Genomic DNA, 15,789 nt, shown 5'->3' with positions numbered 1-15,789 from the left:
GAAGCCCGAGAATCGCTTGAATCCAGGAGGCAGCTGCAGTGAGCTGAGATTATACCACTGCACTCCAGCCTGGGCCATGGAGACTATCTCCAAAAAAAAAAAAAAAAAAAGCAGTTGGGGACTGGGCTTCATGGCTCATGACTGTAATCTCAGCACTTTGGGAGGCAGAGGCAGGAGGATCCCTTGAGCCCAAAAGGTCGAGGCTGCAGTGACCTATGATCATGCCACTGTACTCCAGCCTGGGTGACAAAGTGAGACTTTGTCTCTTAAAAATAAAAAACAATACAGGCCAGGCGCAGTGGCTCACGCCTGTAATCCCAGCACTTTGGGAGACCGAAGAGGGCAGATCACTTGAGGTCAGGAGTTCGAGACCAGCCTGGCCAACATGGTGAAACACCGTCTCTACCAAAAATACAAAAAAATTAGCCAGGCATGGTGGTGCACACCTGTAATCCCAACTACTCGGGAGGCTGAGGCAGGAGAATCGCTTGAACCCAGGAGGTGGAGGTTGCAGAGCTGAGATTATGCCACTGCACTCCAGCCTGGGCAACAGAGCAAGACCACGTCTTAAAACAAGTCAGACGGGGATTATCAAAGGTGGCCCATCCGTACAGTGGAATATTACTCAGCCATGAAAAGGAATAAAGCTCTGACACAGGCTACAATGCAGATGAACCTCGAAAATTCCATCCTTAGTGACAGAAGCCAGACACAAAAGAATACAGTATAATTCCATTTATATGAAATGTCCAGGACAGGCAAATCCGTAAGGATAGAAAGAGGATTCGTGGCTTGCAGGGGCTGGGGGAGGGACACAGGGCAAGACTGCAGAAGGGTATGAGGTTTCTTTCTGTATGGATGTTAAAGTTCTGTAATTAGATGGTGGTGATGGCTGCATAGCTGTATTGACTATACTAAAACCACTAAGCTGGCCAGGCACAGTGGCTCACACCAGTAATCCCAACACTTTGGGAGGCCGAGGCGAGCGGATCACCTGAGGTCGGGAGTTCGAGACCAGCCTGACCAACATGGTGAAACCCTGTCTCTACTAAAAATATGAAAATTAGGCGGGCATGATGGTGCATGCCTGTAATCCCAGCTACTTGGGAGGCCGAGGCAGAAGAATCACTTGAACCCGGGAGGGGGAGGTTGCAGTAAGCAGAGATCTTGCCACTGCACTCCAGCCTGGGCAACAGAGCGAGACTGTCTCAAAAACAACACAGTAAAATAAAACCACTGAACTGTATGCTTTAAAAGGGTGACCTTTATATTACCTGAACTGTTATCTCCATAGAGCTGTTAAAGATTTTTAGGGTGGGCATGGTAGTTCACATCTGTAATCCCGGAACTTTGGGAGACCCAGACAGGAAGATGGCTTGAGACCAGGAGTTCCAGACCGCCTGGGCAACAAAGTGAGACTTCTCTCTACTAAAATATATATTTCTCTCTTTAAAAAAGTAGCCAGGCATGGTGGTTTGCACCTGTAGTAGTCCCAGCTACTCAGGAGGCTGATGCAGGAGGATTGCTTGCGCATGGGAGTTTGAGGCTGCAGCGAGCTATGATGACACCACCACTGTACTCCAGCCTGGGTGACAAAGTGAGATCTTGAATCAAAGACTTTTTTTTTTTTTTTTTTTTTTGAGACAGAGTCTCGCTCTGTTGCCCAGGCTGGAGTGCAGTGGTGTGATCTCGGCTCACTGCAAACTCCACCTCCTGGGTTCAAGCGATTCTCCTGTCTCAGCCTCCCAAGTAGCTGGGATTGCAGGTTCATACCATCATGCCCAGCTTATTTTTGTATTTTTAGTAGAGATGGGGTTTCACCATGTTGGACAGGCTGGTCTCAAACTCCCGACCTCAGGTGATCCGCCCACCTCGGCCTCCTGAAGTGCTGCGATTACAGGTGTGAGCCATCGCACCCGGCCAAAGAAATTTTTTTAAGTGAACCAGGAAAGAAATATGCCCAAGATTAAAGTCGGTGGCAAAACAGTTCCACAAATACTTTTCTGGGTTTTGCTCATTTTTTAAACATGACATTGTTCTTTAAAGTGAGAGAAAAATCAAAAAGAAGGCAGCAATCTCAACAATGAACCCACTTTAGTGTTTTCTAGGAAGGGCCCACTGGGGACATTTATGGAGTTTCCTTCAAGAACTGGGAATCTTTCTTATCTTCACGTTCACACTTGACATATTTCTGGTATAATCCACATACCGTACAATTCACCCATTTAAAGTGCACAATTCTGGCCGGGCGCGGTGGCTCACGCCTGTAATCCCAACACTTTGGGAGGCCAAGGGGGGCGGATCACGAGGTCAGGAGATCGAGACCATCCCGGCTAACACGGTGAAACCCTGTCTTTACTAAAAATACAAAAAAATTAGCCGGGTGTGGTGGTGGGCACCTGTAGTCCCAGCTACTTGGGAGGCTGAGGCAGAAGAATGGCGTGAACCCAGGAGGCGGAGCTTGCAGTGAGCCGAGATCACACCACTGCACTCCAGCCTGGGCAACAGAGCAAGACTCTGTCTCAAAAAAAAAAAAAAAAAGGAAAACATAAAAATAAAGTGCACAATTCTGTGGATTTTAGTATATCCACAGACATGTGCAACCATCAATTTTAGAACATTTTTACCACCTCAAAAAGAAACTCCAGGCTGCACATGGTGGCTCACGTCTGTAATCCCAGCACTTTGGGAGGCTAAGATGGGAGGATCGCCTAATCACAGGAGTTGGAGACCAGCCTGGGCAACATAATGAGATCCCGTCTCTCCAAAAAAAAAAAAAAAAAATTAAAAATTAAATTTGCCAGTTATGGTGCTGCATGCCTGTGGTACCAGCTACTCGGGAGGCTGAGATGGGAGGATCACTTGAGCCCAGGAGTTGGAGGCTGCAATGAGCTGTGATCACACCATTGCACTCCAGCCTGGACAACAGGGCAAGACTGTCTCAAAAACAAAACAAATCTGCCCATATGGTTACTTAACCATCAATAAAAGGCACCAGTAATAGGTTGATGTGAATTAATTAATCTGCAAGGCGCAGCCCCTTTACCGTCCCAATTTTTTTTTTTTAAACGTTTTTAAAGACAGCATCTCATTCTGTTGCCCAGGCTGGAGTACAGTGGTGCAATCAAAGTTCACTGCAGCCTCTAGCTCTGGGGCTCAAGCAACCAGCCTCCTGCCTCAACCTCCTGAGTAGCTGGGACTACAGAAACACACCACCACACCTGGCTAATATTTTTATTTATTTGTAGAGTTGGGGTCTACAGGCTGGTCTCAGACTCCTACACTCAAGTCATCCTCCCAAGAGAAGAGACCAGCAAGCTTTGCTGGCCAGGCAGTGAGTATTTTTCAGCTTTGTGGTCCAGATGGTTTCTGCTGTACCTACTCAGTTCTGCTGATGGTAGCGTAAACGCCACTATATACATAAAGAAATGGGTGTGGTGGTGTCAATAAAACTTTATTTACAAAGACAGGCAGTGTCCTGACTTGGGTCCCATTGGCTGTCGTTTGCTGACCCCTGCACTGGATGCTGCAAAGTGAACAGCCCAGCATCTCCTAGGCTGTGGTTAGGACCTCAGCCCGTCACCGTCATCTCCTGGGTCTCAGTTTTCTCATCTGTAAAGTGGGGCTGAAGCCACCTGCCTCATGTTTCTCCTGGGATTTTTGTAAAATAGTGCACAAAAGTAGACAGAAACCTCCAAAGGCAGTTTGCAAATAGGAAGACACAATCAAGTCTATCTGTGAAAAACATTTATTCTGAGAATCTAAAATCTGGACAAAGTACTGGACTTTAGAAAAAGCCTACACAAAATTGCCTCATTCTTCCCTAATACATTAATAATCTAAGAATAAGGAGGTGAAAAAAAAACCCTTTAAAAATAACATTGCTCCAGTTTGTCTGCAGGTATGTGATTTAAAATATCCCTGTTTTATTGAGGTATAGGCTGCAAACTTTGGTAAAATTAGAAAAATTAACAAACCCTTTCAAAAAAAAAATACAAAAACAAAAACAACCAAACTCTAACGTTATATCTTTCTTGGTACATATACAGTAACTACAAAAAAAATTCATTTAGAAAATGTGTTCATTAAGAGAAAAAAAAAATAAAAAAAAAACCCTCTTGTAAGTTCTCACTTGCCGAGTTAAAAAAACTGAATTTAAATGATCTATAAGGCTCAAACGGTTCCCAAGCACCCATCCGGTGTCAGGAAGAACTGGATGACCGCAGTTTCTAGAATCTGGTTGACATTTTCAATAATTCAGTGCTAACAACAAAGACTGTCGTCTTTAGAAAGAAGGAACGAATCAAAGGCACTTGCGCGTGACTTCGTGTGCTGGCGTCCGTCCGTGGCCGCCTTCGTCGGACAGCGTCAGCCACACGCCTGGCACCACGTGGAGCAGAGTCCCCTTGAGGCCATTTCTGCGTGGCCCCAACTCCCTGCTCTCGTGGGCAGAGGACTTTTCACGCGGATCTCAGACGCTAAGCAGTCTGGTGGGGGATGGCTTTGAGGCAAAGGTTTGAACTAGGCCCGAGATGTTTCCTCTTTTCCTTGCAACAACTTCAACAGACAGCTGAGCCACGCCATGCCACGGGCTGCCACGGGCCACCACGGGGAACCATGTCACTGGACTTTAGATGACAAAATGCTGTCAGGAAGATGCTTGCTCTGACCTTGGGGGCCAGAACCCGAGAGAAGGACTGATCCTGTCGCCTTCTTAAAGAGTTGGTGGCAGCAACTTCTGAGAACTTGACACCAGAAACATCAACAGCCTCCACACCACGTAGTTTCTGATTCCATCTTTAAAAAATCTTGTGTTGTTTTGTCGAGAAATTGCAGGCTTTTATGTTTTCAAAGAACTAAACACAATACTGAGAAGTCCAACTTTTAGCCAGAATACATAAATTCCTGAAAATGTATAGATTTGAAAAATAAAAATAAAAAAAAAAAGGAAGACAAACCTTTTTAGGGAACGGAGGAAACACTACCTGTTTAAGTTAAGCCCACTAAGAACAAAATCAGTGCCGATGAACGAGCCCTCCGACACGTTTTCAGCAAAACGCCTGTCGAGAAGTGCTTGGAGATCACCGGCCATTGCCGTAGCCGGGGAAGAGCTGGTTGAGGACGGTCTGCAGAGGCTGGTTCACCTGCATGGCATAGCTGCGGCCCAGGTCGTAGCGGCAGGCGGGGCAGCTGAACACCTGTGCCCGAAAGGATCTGTCCAGGCAGTCCTGTAAGACACAGCAGGCGCGTGAGAAGTGCCATCCACACCATCAGGTTTGCTCCTGGCCACCTCTCCCAGGACTGCGGGGACAGTCTCACCAGGTCCAGAGGCCCCTCTGACCTTCAGTCTCACTTTCCACCTGCTGCCCATCACCAGCCTGGCCCCCCTAGAGGCCCTCAAAGATTCCAAACTCACCCGGCCTCCAGGCTTTTGTCCCTGGCAGGTCATGCAGCTTAACAGCTCAGTCCCCCAGCTCTCATCACTCACAGCTCAGCTCAAGTCACCTCCCCTATGGGGCCTTCCCTGACACCTCCCTAGAGGCAGTCCCATCCCCTCACCCCATCTGCCTTCAAGACGGCACCTCTCCTTCCACCTGTGGAGCCATCTTATATATTATTAATATGCTTATCTTATCTACAACAGGGCAGATGCTCCCTGAGCTTTGAGGCTGTGTTCTCTCTCAACACCAAGCACAGTGTAAACAGTAGATGCTTAATAAACACACATCAGGCCAAGCATCATGGCTCATGCCTGTAATCCCAGCACTCTGGGAGGCTGAGGGGGGCAGATCACTTGAGGTCAGGAGTTCAAGACCAGCCTGGCCAACATGGTGAAACCCTGTCTCTACTAAAAATAGAAAAATTAGCCAGGCACATGCCTGTAATCCCAGCTACTTGGGAGGCTAAGGCAAGAGAATGGCTTGAACCTGGGAGGCGGAGGTTGCAGTGAGCTGAGATCATGCCATTGCACTCCAGCCTGGGTGACAGGGCAAGACTCCGCGTCTCAAAGAAAAAACAAAAAAATTAGCCAGGCGTGGCTACTCCGGAGGCTGAAGTGGGAGGATCACCTGAACCCAGGGAGGCTGAGGCTGCAGTGAGCCATGATCACGCCATTGCACTCCAGCCTGAGCGACAAAGCAAAACCTTGTCTCGAAAAAAATAAAAAATAAACATACATGTCAATGAGAAGAAAGGGGAAAAGGAGGAAGGAACCAAGTCTGGTGGATTCAGATTCCTAACTTCAAGCTCAATCAACCAAGTCGTGCCTGGGGAAGAAAGCCAGGAGAAGACAGAGCTGAGAGGCCTGGAGTCTCCACTTCCCAAGCAGACAAACAGGGAAGATGCCACCGAGCTGGCTGCACGCCAGGGAGGAGTGAGACGCCGCACACAGGTGCGCAGACGCCTATGCAGGGGGCACATGTCTGCAGCATGTCATCACACAGCTGGGCGAGGGCGGTGGCCACATGGGGGAGAGGCCTGGTGACCACAGCACAGTCACCTGCCCCAGGCAGCCTGTGGCTTTTGTTTTTGTTGTTTTTTTTTTTTAAGATAGAGTCTCGCTCTGTCGCCCAGGCTGGAGTGCAGTGGCGTGATCTTGGCTCACTGCAACCTCCACCTCCCGGGTTCAAGGGATTCTCGTGTCTCAGCCTCCTGAGTAGCTGGGATCACAGGCGCCCACCAGCACACCTGACTAATTTTTGTATTTTTAGTAGAGACAGGGTTTCATCATGTTGGCCATGGTGGTGTATGCCTGTAGCCCCAGCTACTCAGGAGGCTAAGGCAGGAGGATCTCTTTAGCCCCGCGAGGAGTTCAAGGCTGCGATGAGCTATGATGGCACCACTGCACTCCAGCCTGGGCGACAGAGTGAGATGCTGTCTCTGAATGTTTTTTCAATTTTTTTTTTTTTGGGGGACAGAATCTTGCTCTGACACCCAGGCTGGAGTACAATGGCACGATCTCGGCTCACCGCAACCTCCACCTCCCAGGTTCAAGCGATTCTCCCACATCAGTCTCCTGAGTAGCACCTGTCAGCACACCCAGCTAATTTTGTTTTAATTTTTAGTAGAGATGGGGTTTCACCATGTTGCCCGGGCTGGTCTCAAACTCCTGACCTCAAGTGATCCTCCCACCTCAGCCTCCCCAAGTGCTGGGATTACAGGCGTTAGCCACCACGGCTGGCCTCAAGTTTATAATTTAAAAAGATCAAGGTGGAAGGTCACAGCCTGTTTCCCAGAACCCCTCTGATGCTGAGCTTCCCAAGTTGGAACAGAGCAGCAAGGACAGATTGTGGGGACACAGTGATGCTGGTTAGCCCCTTCCTTCACATCCTCAGCGCTTCCGCACCTTCACACCGATGCACAGGACAGGTGGTTTCCAATGTCCCCACGGTCCTTCCTACCGCCACAGGGCTCCCAGGCCTCCCTCTTCCAATAGCCCCCCACAGCCAGCCCTCTGCCTGTGCCCACCTCCTGAGCACCTCCTTCCTGCCAGAGGCTAAGCCAGGACCTTCACAACCACCTGGCATCCAGGACAGTGTTACCAGGCCCCTTCTCACTGTGGCCAACTGAGGCTTGGAGGGATTAGTGCCTGCACACCTGAGAGATGACAGATGGCCAGACCCGGACCACTAGCCCCAAAGACACCATGGCCTCTCACCCCTTCTGCCACCTCACTTAGGGCACTCAGGGAGGCCCACACAGCTGAAGGGACTCAGGCCACAGGGTGAGGCAGGTGGGGCCCGAGGAGGCAGAGATGCCATGGGCATGACTGGGAACACCCCGTCTCCTGACCTTCCCTGAGCTGCCTCCTGGCATGAAAACAAACACGGGGTCTGAGACCCGGGGGTGTGACCCATGGCTGAGAGGACTGCAGGACTGCAGTTGGAAGGAAAACCGCCAGCAACTCAGAGGCCTGGGGAGATCCGCGGGGTGGCAGGGTCAGTCCCTTCCATACCTGTCCACCAGGACTGCCGGCTCTGGCCAGAGGTCGCAGCAGAGAAACCATCACCCAGACCCACACTGCCCACCTGGGCAGTTCTGCCCCCAGGGGACACTGGAAGGTGTCTGGGGATGTCTGTGATTGTCTTGACTAGGCAGGGAGCTCCTGGCATGGAGTGGGTGGGGGCCAGGGATGCTGCTCAGCACCCTGCGGTGCCCAGGACGGCCACACCCCAGACAATGATCCAGCCCCAAGGCCCACAGCACAGGGGGGAAGAGACCCTGTCCTGGCCCCAAACCAATCGGTTTGAAAACCATCAGCTGGGGGGTGGGCGCGGTGGCTTACACCTGTAATCCCAGCACTTTGGGAGGCCGAGGCGGGTGGATGACAAGGTCAGGAGATCGAAACCATCCTGGCTAACACGGTGAAACCCCATCTCTACTAAAAATACAAAAAATTAGCCGGGCATGGTGGCCGGCACCTGTAGTCCCAGCTACTCGGGAGGCTGAGGTGGGAGAATGGCGTGAACCCGGGAGGCGGAGCTTGCAGTGAGTGGAGACTGCGCCACTGCACCCCAGCCTGGGCGACAGAGTGAGACTCTGTCTCGGGGAAAAAAAAAAAAAAAAAAACCATCAGCTGGGATCTTGTGTCCCTCCTACGACTGACCACTTGTCCTGGGTTTAAAGCCCATGCCAGGCCACCACCCCAGGGCCCAGAGCCACTGCAGGCCCCAGCTGCTGGCTTCCCACCCAGGCTTCTTCACCTGCTGTCCCAGGTACCAGGGATGCTGCCTGGTAAGACCACCTCCTCCAAGAAGGCTTCTTTCCTGACCCCTAGGGGATGTGCACCTCCTCTCCAGACCTTAGGCCAAGACTGTGGCCCATCCTCTCCCACCCTGGCCCCTTGACCACACAGGACTTGGGGGAGAATGTTACAGGCCTCCGTGGTAATACAGGCTGCCCAGAAAGCAGTCAACAAGGCCCCGAGAAAAGCTGCAGAGTGAGCGGAGCAAAGCCAACAAGCCTCTGTCTGTAGTGGCAGGCATGTGGGAACGGGAGGTCAGGTCATCCTTCCGGAACCTTCCACCCAGCTCCCACGGCCATCTCTACTCACCTTGCACACGTTGTGCTGGCACACGGTCGTGATGGGCCGGAACACCAGCTCCTGACAGCAGATACACTGGAACGTCTCCTCCACTTTACTCAGGAACAACTGGAACTAGAGGGAAGCGGGTGTGAGGCCGGCAAAGACACCGGGACCAGGGCTCCCGCAGATCAGTGGCTTCCTGCTGCGCATGTGCCTGGGTCCTCTAATTCTGTCCCCAGCCTTCACTCCAGGAGGCGGGGGCCATGATCGTCCCCGTTCTGAGAAAAACAGAGGCCCAACAGGCATGAGCCTCACCTGAAGTCCCCAACACCCCAAGTGGCAAGGTGGGGAGGATGGGGCGGAGCCAGTACAAGGGCGCCGGCCTCAATGATGCTGGGCAGGACACAGATATGACCAGCTGGCACCACCAAGCACGCCCTGCACTAAGTCAAGACAGGGCTTTAGGAGAGGTTCCTGGCTGGGAGCGGCAGCTCACGCCTGTCATCCCAGAACTTTGGAAGGCCAAGACAAGAGGATCGCTTGAGCCAGGTGTCCAAGACCAGCCCGGCAATACAGTGAGAACCCCATCTCTACCAAAAATTTAAAAAATAGGCCGGGCATGGTGGCTCACGCCTGTAATCCCAGTACTTTGGGAGGCTGAGGTGAGCAGATCACCTAAGGTCAGGAGTTCGAGACCAGCCTGACCAACACGGTGAAATCCCATCCCTACTAAAAATACAAGATTAGCCAGGCGTGGTGGGTGCCTGTCATCCCAGGTACTTGGGAGGCTGAGACAGGAGACTCACTTGAACCTGGGAGGCGGAGGTTGCAGTGATCCAAGATCATGCCATTGCACACTCCAGCCCGGGCAATGAGAGCAAAACTCCATCTCAAAAAAATAAAAATAAAAATAAACAAAATAAATTAAAAACATAGGTGTGGCCTGGGAGTTGGGAGTTCAAGGAGGCAGTGACCTGTGTCCATGCCACCGCACTCCAGCCTGGGTGACAGGGTGAGCCCCTGTCACCAAAAAAATTTAGAGACACGGTCTCTACTGACAGAATGTGTACTGAGTACACGGGCCACCAGGAGCCCAGCCGCGGATGACTCGAAAGACGCCTCCTCCTGCTTGGAGCTAAGTGCGGGGACCAAAGAGACACAAGTGAAGGTCTGGGGGCAAGGGGCTGCCCCAGTGTGGGGTGGGGGCTGGGGAGAAAGCCCTGGGAAGAATGTGGCCTGAAGGAAACGGGAGGAGAGGGACCACTGAGATGGCCTCGGCCACAGCTGAATCCTGAGACCTGCAACTACGTCACCATCCACAGCAGAGAAGTGGCAGGCGGGACTGAGTGAAGGACCTGGAGCTGGGAAAGCATCCTGGGTGAGGCGGGGGGCCTGATGTCACCCCGAGGTCCTCCCGAGAGAGGGCGGGAGGGTGAGACTCACAGACTGGAAGAAGATGCGCTGTAGCTGTAAAGGGGGAGGAAGGGGCCCCGAGCCGAGGGATACAGTGCCTCTAGACGCTGGCAAAGGCAGAAATCTGGTTCTCCCCTGGAGCCCCCAGGAGGGCCCAGCCCTGTCCCTGCCCTGACTTTAGCCCAGCAAGGCCCATGTCGGGCTCCCAGCCCCAGAGCTGTGAGATGTGAGTCGCTTTGCACTCCTAGGCTTGGGGTCACTTTGCAACAGCCCCGGGAGACAGAGACAGAAGGTAGGATGGCAGGGGGTGCCGGAGCTGGGGAGCAGGTGCAGGGGCTGGGGAGCGGGTGCAGGGGCTGGGGAGCGAGTGCCAAGGCTCGGGAGGGGGTGGGAGTGACAGTTTCAGGGCCAGGGTTTCAGTCTGGGGAGAGGAGAAAGTTCTGGAGGTGGTGATGGCGGTGATGGTTGTGCAACCACAAGAACGTACTCAGTGCCACTGAGCTGTACACTGGAAAGCGGTGAACGTGGGAAACAAGCCCCACGCATTTTACCGCAATCAACGCAAATCAGGGCGACGAGTGAGCCGTGCGTGCCTACCGGGCTGCCGCTCGCCGGCCGGTCCTTGAGTGACGCCAGGACCTCATTCCACAGCTTGGCGTTGCTCTTGTCCTCTCTGATGAGGCTGCTCTGCTGGGCCGTGAGACTGTAGGGCTCCACCTTGGTTTTCTTGGATGTCCGGCGCGGGGACCCAGCCCTGCTCGGGCCACCTCCTGGAAGAGGGTGGGGCACATGAGGGAGGGGCGTGTGGCCGAGGGAGGGGCGTGTGGCCCGAGCTGCCGGAGAGACACCCACCTGCTCCCACGTCCACACAACCTCGACCCCACACCCGCGAGATGCCCACCTGCTCCCACACACACAAGACGCTCACCCCACACCCACGAGATGCTCACCTGCCGACTTCCGCTTCCACTTGCCCTTGCCCGTCCTGGGGGACGCGAAGCCCCCCTCCTGCTGCTCCTCCTCCTCCCTCTTGCTGTTCTCCTTCTCTCGCTCTCGGTTGGCCAGGGCTTCCAGGTAGCCTTCTGGATACTTCAGGAGAAAGAGGGACAGCCGTGAGTCAGGCTCGGGGCCCACACGCTACGCAGAGCCCGCTCCTCCAGCCTCCTTGCCAGGTCTGGGTTTCCAGACGCACCTGACCCCCAATCCCCCTGAAGAGCACAGGGTAGTCCCCCCTTATCTAGTTTTGCTGAGGTTTCAGTGACCCAAAGTCAACTGAAAATGTTACATGAAATATTCTAGAAACAATTCCTAAGTTGTAAACTGCACACTGTTCTGAGTGTCCAACGTCTAGAGGCGCTGCATCCCTCGGCTCGGGGCCCCTTCCTCCCCCTTTACAGCCACTTCACATCACGCACACTGCATGATGAAACACTGCATCGTCCCGCAGGGACGTGAACCTTCCCTTTGTCCAGCTTCTCGATTCTGCTGCCTCAGCCTCCCGAGTAGCTGGGATTACAGGTGCCCGCCACCACACCCAGCTAATTTTTGTACTTTTAGTAGAGATGGGGCTTCACCATGTTGGTCAGGCTGGTCTTGAACTCCTGACCTCAAGTGATCCACCTGCCTCAGTCATCCAAAATGCTGGGATTACAGGCTAAATATAAAATATTAATATTAAACATTCTAATTTTTATTAAATAAGCCCAACACTTTGGGAAGCCAAGGCAGGGGGATCGCTTGAGCCCAGGAGTTTGAGACCAGCCTGGGCAACATAGCAAGATCCCCTCTCTACAAAAAAAATTTAAAAAATTAGCCCAGCCTGGTGGTGTGCATCTGTAGTCCCAGCTACTTAGGAGCCTGAGGCAGGAGAATCGCTTGAGCCCAGGAGTTTGAGGCTGTAGTGAGCTATGATCACACCACTACACTCCAGCCTGGACAACAGAGCGAGACCTGGTCTCAAAAATAAAAATGGCCCCAAAGTGCAAGAGGAGGGATGCTGGCAATTTGGAAATGCTAAAGAGAAGCCTAAGATGCGAAAGAGAGGTTGTGAATCTCATACTGTGCCTAATCTATAGATTAAACTTAATCATCAGTCCACACGTATGGAAAAAAAATTATATATCCACGGTTTGGTACTATCTCTGGTTTCAAGCATGTGCTGAGGACCTTCGAAGTGTGCCCCTGGTAAGGGGGGGACGCCTGTGCATTCAGCTCTTCGTTAACTGTGGAGCCTCGACCAATGGCTAATCCTGTCTAATCGCAAAGCTTCACTACCAACAAGAGGAGACTAAGAGGAGATAATCGGCCAAGCTCCACCTGGCAGGGTCGGGGTAAGCGCATTTAATGTGAGCGAACGCGGGTGACGTGTTCAGCATCACATCCCACCAATAAGATCTCGTTGTCTTTACGATTTCCATGAGGGCAGGCAAACTTTTGCTTCCAGGGACCCTAGGGTGAATGTTTTCAAGCCTTATGGGTCTGGACCGCAAGCGCTGAGGGCAGGCTACTTCAGTGAATGAGCATGACTGTTTCCCCAGAAACTTCACTTAGGAACACCTGACCCCAGGGCCTTAGCTGGCCAAACTCTGATGATTCTGAGGACTCGGGCCCTCTCTGTCCTCACAGGGCATCATCGCTCCATTTCGAAGGTACCTATAAGTCACGTCTGACTCTCCAGTGTCTCAGGAAATCTTTGAGCTCCTTTCACATTCTTTATGTTGCAATGGAGATGAGAGTCATAAAAAAAAAAAAAAAAAAAAATCCTGGCCAGGGTCAGCGGCTCACACCTGTAATCCCAGCACTTTGGGAGGTGGAAGCAGGTGGATCACCTGAGGTCACCAGCCTGGCCAACATGGCGAAACCCCGTCTCTACTAGAAATACAAAAATAGCTGGGCATGGTGGTACGCACCTGTGATCCCAGCTATGCAGGAGGCTGAGGTGAGAGAGTCGCTTGAGCCTGGGAGGTGGAGGTTGCAATGAGCCGAGATCATGCCTGCACTCCAGCCTGGGCGACAGAGTGAGACTCTGTCTCCAAAAAAAAAAAAAAAAAATGCTGGGAGCGGTGGCTTACGCCTGTAATCCCAGCACTTTGGGAGGCAGAGGCGGGTGGATCACCTGAGGTCAGGAGTTCAAGACCAGCCTGACCAACATGGTGAAACCCCGTCTCTACTAAAAATACAAAAACTGAGCCAGGCGTGGTGGTGGGCACCTGTAATCCCAGCTACTCAGGAGGCTGAGTCAGGAGTATGGCTTGAACCTGGGAGGCAGAGGTTGCAGAGAGCCCAGATCCCACCACTGCACTCCAGCCTGGGCGACAGAGCAAGACTCCATCTCAAAACAAACAAACAAAAAAAATCCTACTCCCAACAGAAGCTGAGGCTGTCTCTCCCATTACTATTTTTCTCTCTACTTCCTCAGCTTCTGAAATTCCCCACTGTACAAATCCATTCAAAAGACAACCTGAGTGACCCCCTCGGGTAGAGGACATCAGGCTCTCGACAGCAATTAAGATTCCTTAAATAGTCTCACGATTCATCTGCTGTAAAGCTTCTCCCTGCAATGGACAGACCACATCCTAACTGGTGCCGAAATGCTGCGCCGCTCGCTGAGTAAGTTCTCGGCAGGTCCCATCGCCACAGGGAGGTGAGAGATGGCTTGGGGATATTCATCTTCCCCATTTTTCCATCCAGATCTCTCTGGAATCCACCAATTTGGTTGGTTTGTTTCTGCTTTTTTGTGTGTGTGTGTGATGAGCCAAGAAGTGAAAACAGAGACACCAGATGCCTGACTGGTCTGCAGCGATCCCTTTACCAACAGAACGAAGACAAGCAAGTCTGGTTTTCAACTCTGAGATGCGGCAGGCGGAGACGCAAATGTCATCTGCGCGTTCCCATCATCCCCTGACTGGAGGATTTATATGGGACAGCTAGGGGGGTGCCATCAGCTGGGGCCCTGGAAATTATTCTGGATCAGAGAGAAACCAGGGAAGCATGGGCCCGAGACGGGAGGCCTCCTGGAGTGTTCAGCGCGGTCCAGAACATGAGCACCACAAGCCCACGCAGGGCCCATTCTGTGACCCACAATGACCTTCAAGGATGACAGCCTCCAAGCAGGACACGTGGTGCCCAGGCGGGAAGTGTCAGAGCCGTCATGGAGCCCGGCAGTCCTCCTGTTTTGAGATGGACTCTCACTCTGTCACCCAGGCTGCAGTGCAGTGGTGCAATCTCAGCTCACTGTAACCTCCACCTTCTGGGTTCAAGCAATTCTCCTGCCTCAGCCACCTCAGTAGCTGGGATTACAGGCACCCGCCACCATACCCAGCTAATTTTTGTATTTTTAGTAGAGATGAGGGTTCACCACGTTGGCCAGGCTGGTCTTGAACTCCTGACCTAAGTGATCCATCCGCCTTGGCCTCCCAAAGTGCCATCCCCCATCCCAGACACACCTGCATGGTTAGCCCCAGCTTCTTGATCCGGTCCTTCCCCTCCTTCGTCCAAGGGCCAGGCTCATCATCGTCCCTCCGGAGAAGGTAACGCCACACGAGAAACCCGGACTTCCCCTTCTCGGGCCAGTATTTCACCACCTGCAGGGAGCGGGCATCAGCGTCAGCTCCATCAGAGGCAGCCCCGGCGGGGACAGAGCGCCCGGCCTCCTCAAGGGGCACTCACCTTGTAGATGCCATCGTAGCGGTTGCCCTCAGCGGGGGCGTACTTGCTATTCTTGCCACCCTTGACATTGCGCACCACCCTGACCGGCTTCCCCGACCGCCAGTCCTTGGCCTCGGCCCCTTCTTGGTCATTGATGGGAGCGAAGCAGTTGAGAGCCAGCGCCCTGCGGGGAGAGTCAGGACCCCACGCATTATAGGTGAGGATGTACCCCCCAAAAAAGGAAACACAGGAGCCGGGAGTGGTGGCTCAGGCCTGTAATCCCAGCACTTTGGGAGGCTGAAGTAGGCAGATCGCCTGAGGTCAGGAGTTCGAGACCAGCCTGGCCAACATGGTGAAACCCCGTCTCTACTAAAAATGCAAAAGTTAGCCGGGCGTGGTGGCGCGTGCCTGTAATTCCAGCTACTCAGGAGGCTGAGGCAGGAGAATCGCTTGAGTCTGGGAGGCAGAGGTTGCAGTGAGCCGAGATTATGCCACTGCACTCCAGCCTGGGTGACAGAGCGAGGTTCTGTCTCAAAAAAAAAAAAAAAAAAAAAAAAAAAAATTTAATATTTCAAAGTTATATATGTATAATTTATAAAATAGGCCACACCCAGCCTACTATTTATTTGAGACAGGGTTGCTGGGTGCCATGGCTCACACCTCTAATCCCAGTACTCTGGGAGGCCAAGGCAGGAGGATTGCCT

General features: G+C 52.5%; 1 protein-coding gene across 3 annotated transcripts in view; it reads right to left on the bottom strand.

Moving 5' to 3' along the window:
* Positions 1–3,730: 3,730 nt before the first annotated feature.
* UHRF1 (ubiquitin like with PHD and ring finger domains 1) overlaps positions 3,731–15,789 on the bottom strand; it is a 51,711-nt gene continuing 39,652 nt past the window's right edge. For all 3 annotated transcript variants that reach the window (XM_004059788.5, XM_004059789.5, XM_019015985.4), the window contains 6 exons: positions 15,107–15,269; positions 14,884–15,021; positions 11,389–11,527; positions 11,036–11,208; positions 9,053–9,157; positions 3,731–5,228 (listed from right to left, as the gene is read on the bottom strand). In XM_004059788.5, coding sequence (XP_004059836.1) covers positions 5,082–5,228; positions 9,053–9,157; positions 11,036–11,208; positions 11,389–11,527; positions 14,884–15,021; positions 15,107–15,269 — 865 coding nt within the window. In that variant the 3' untranslated portion in view covers positions 3,731–5,081. The remainder of the gene's footprint in view (positions 5,229–9,052; positions 9,158–11,035; positions 11,209–11,388; positions 11,528–14,883; positions 15,022–15,106; positions 15,270–15,789) is intronic.

This window comes from Gorilla gorilla, chromosome 20 (assembly GCF_029281585.2).
Source record: "Gorilla gorilla gorilla isolate KB3781 chromosome 20, NHGRI_mGorGor1-v2.1_pri, whole genome shotgun sequence".
NCBI lineage: Eukaryota > Metazoa > Chordata > Mammalia > Primates > Hominidae > Gorilla > Gorilla gorilla.
The sequence above is the reverse complement of the archived record's forward strand: the minus strand, read 5'-3'. Positions and strand labels throughout refer to the sequence as shown.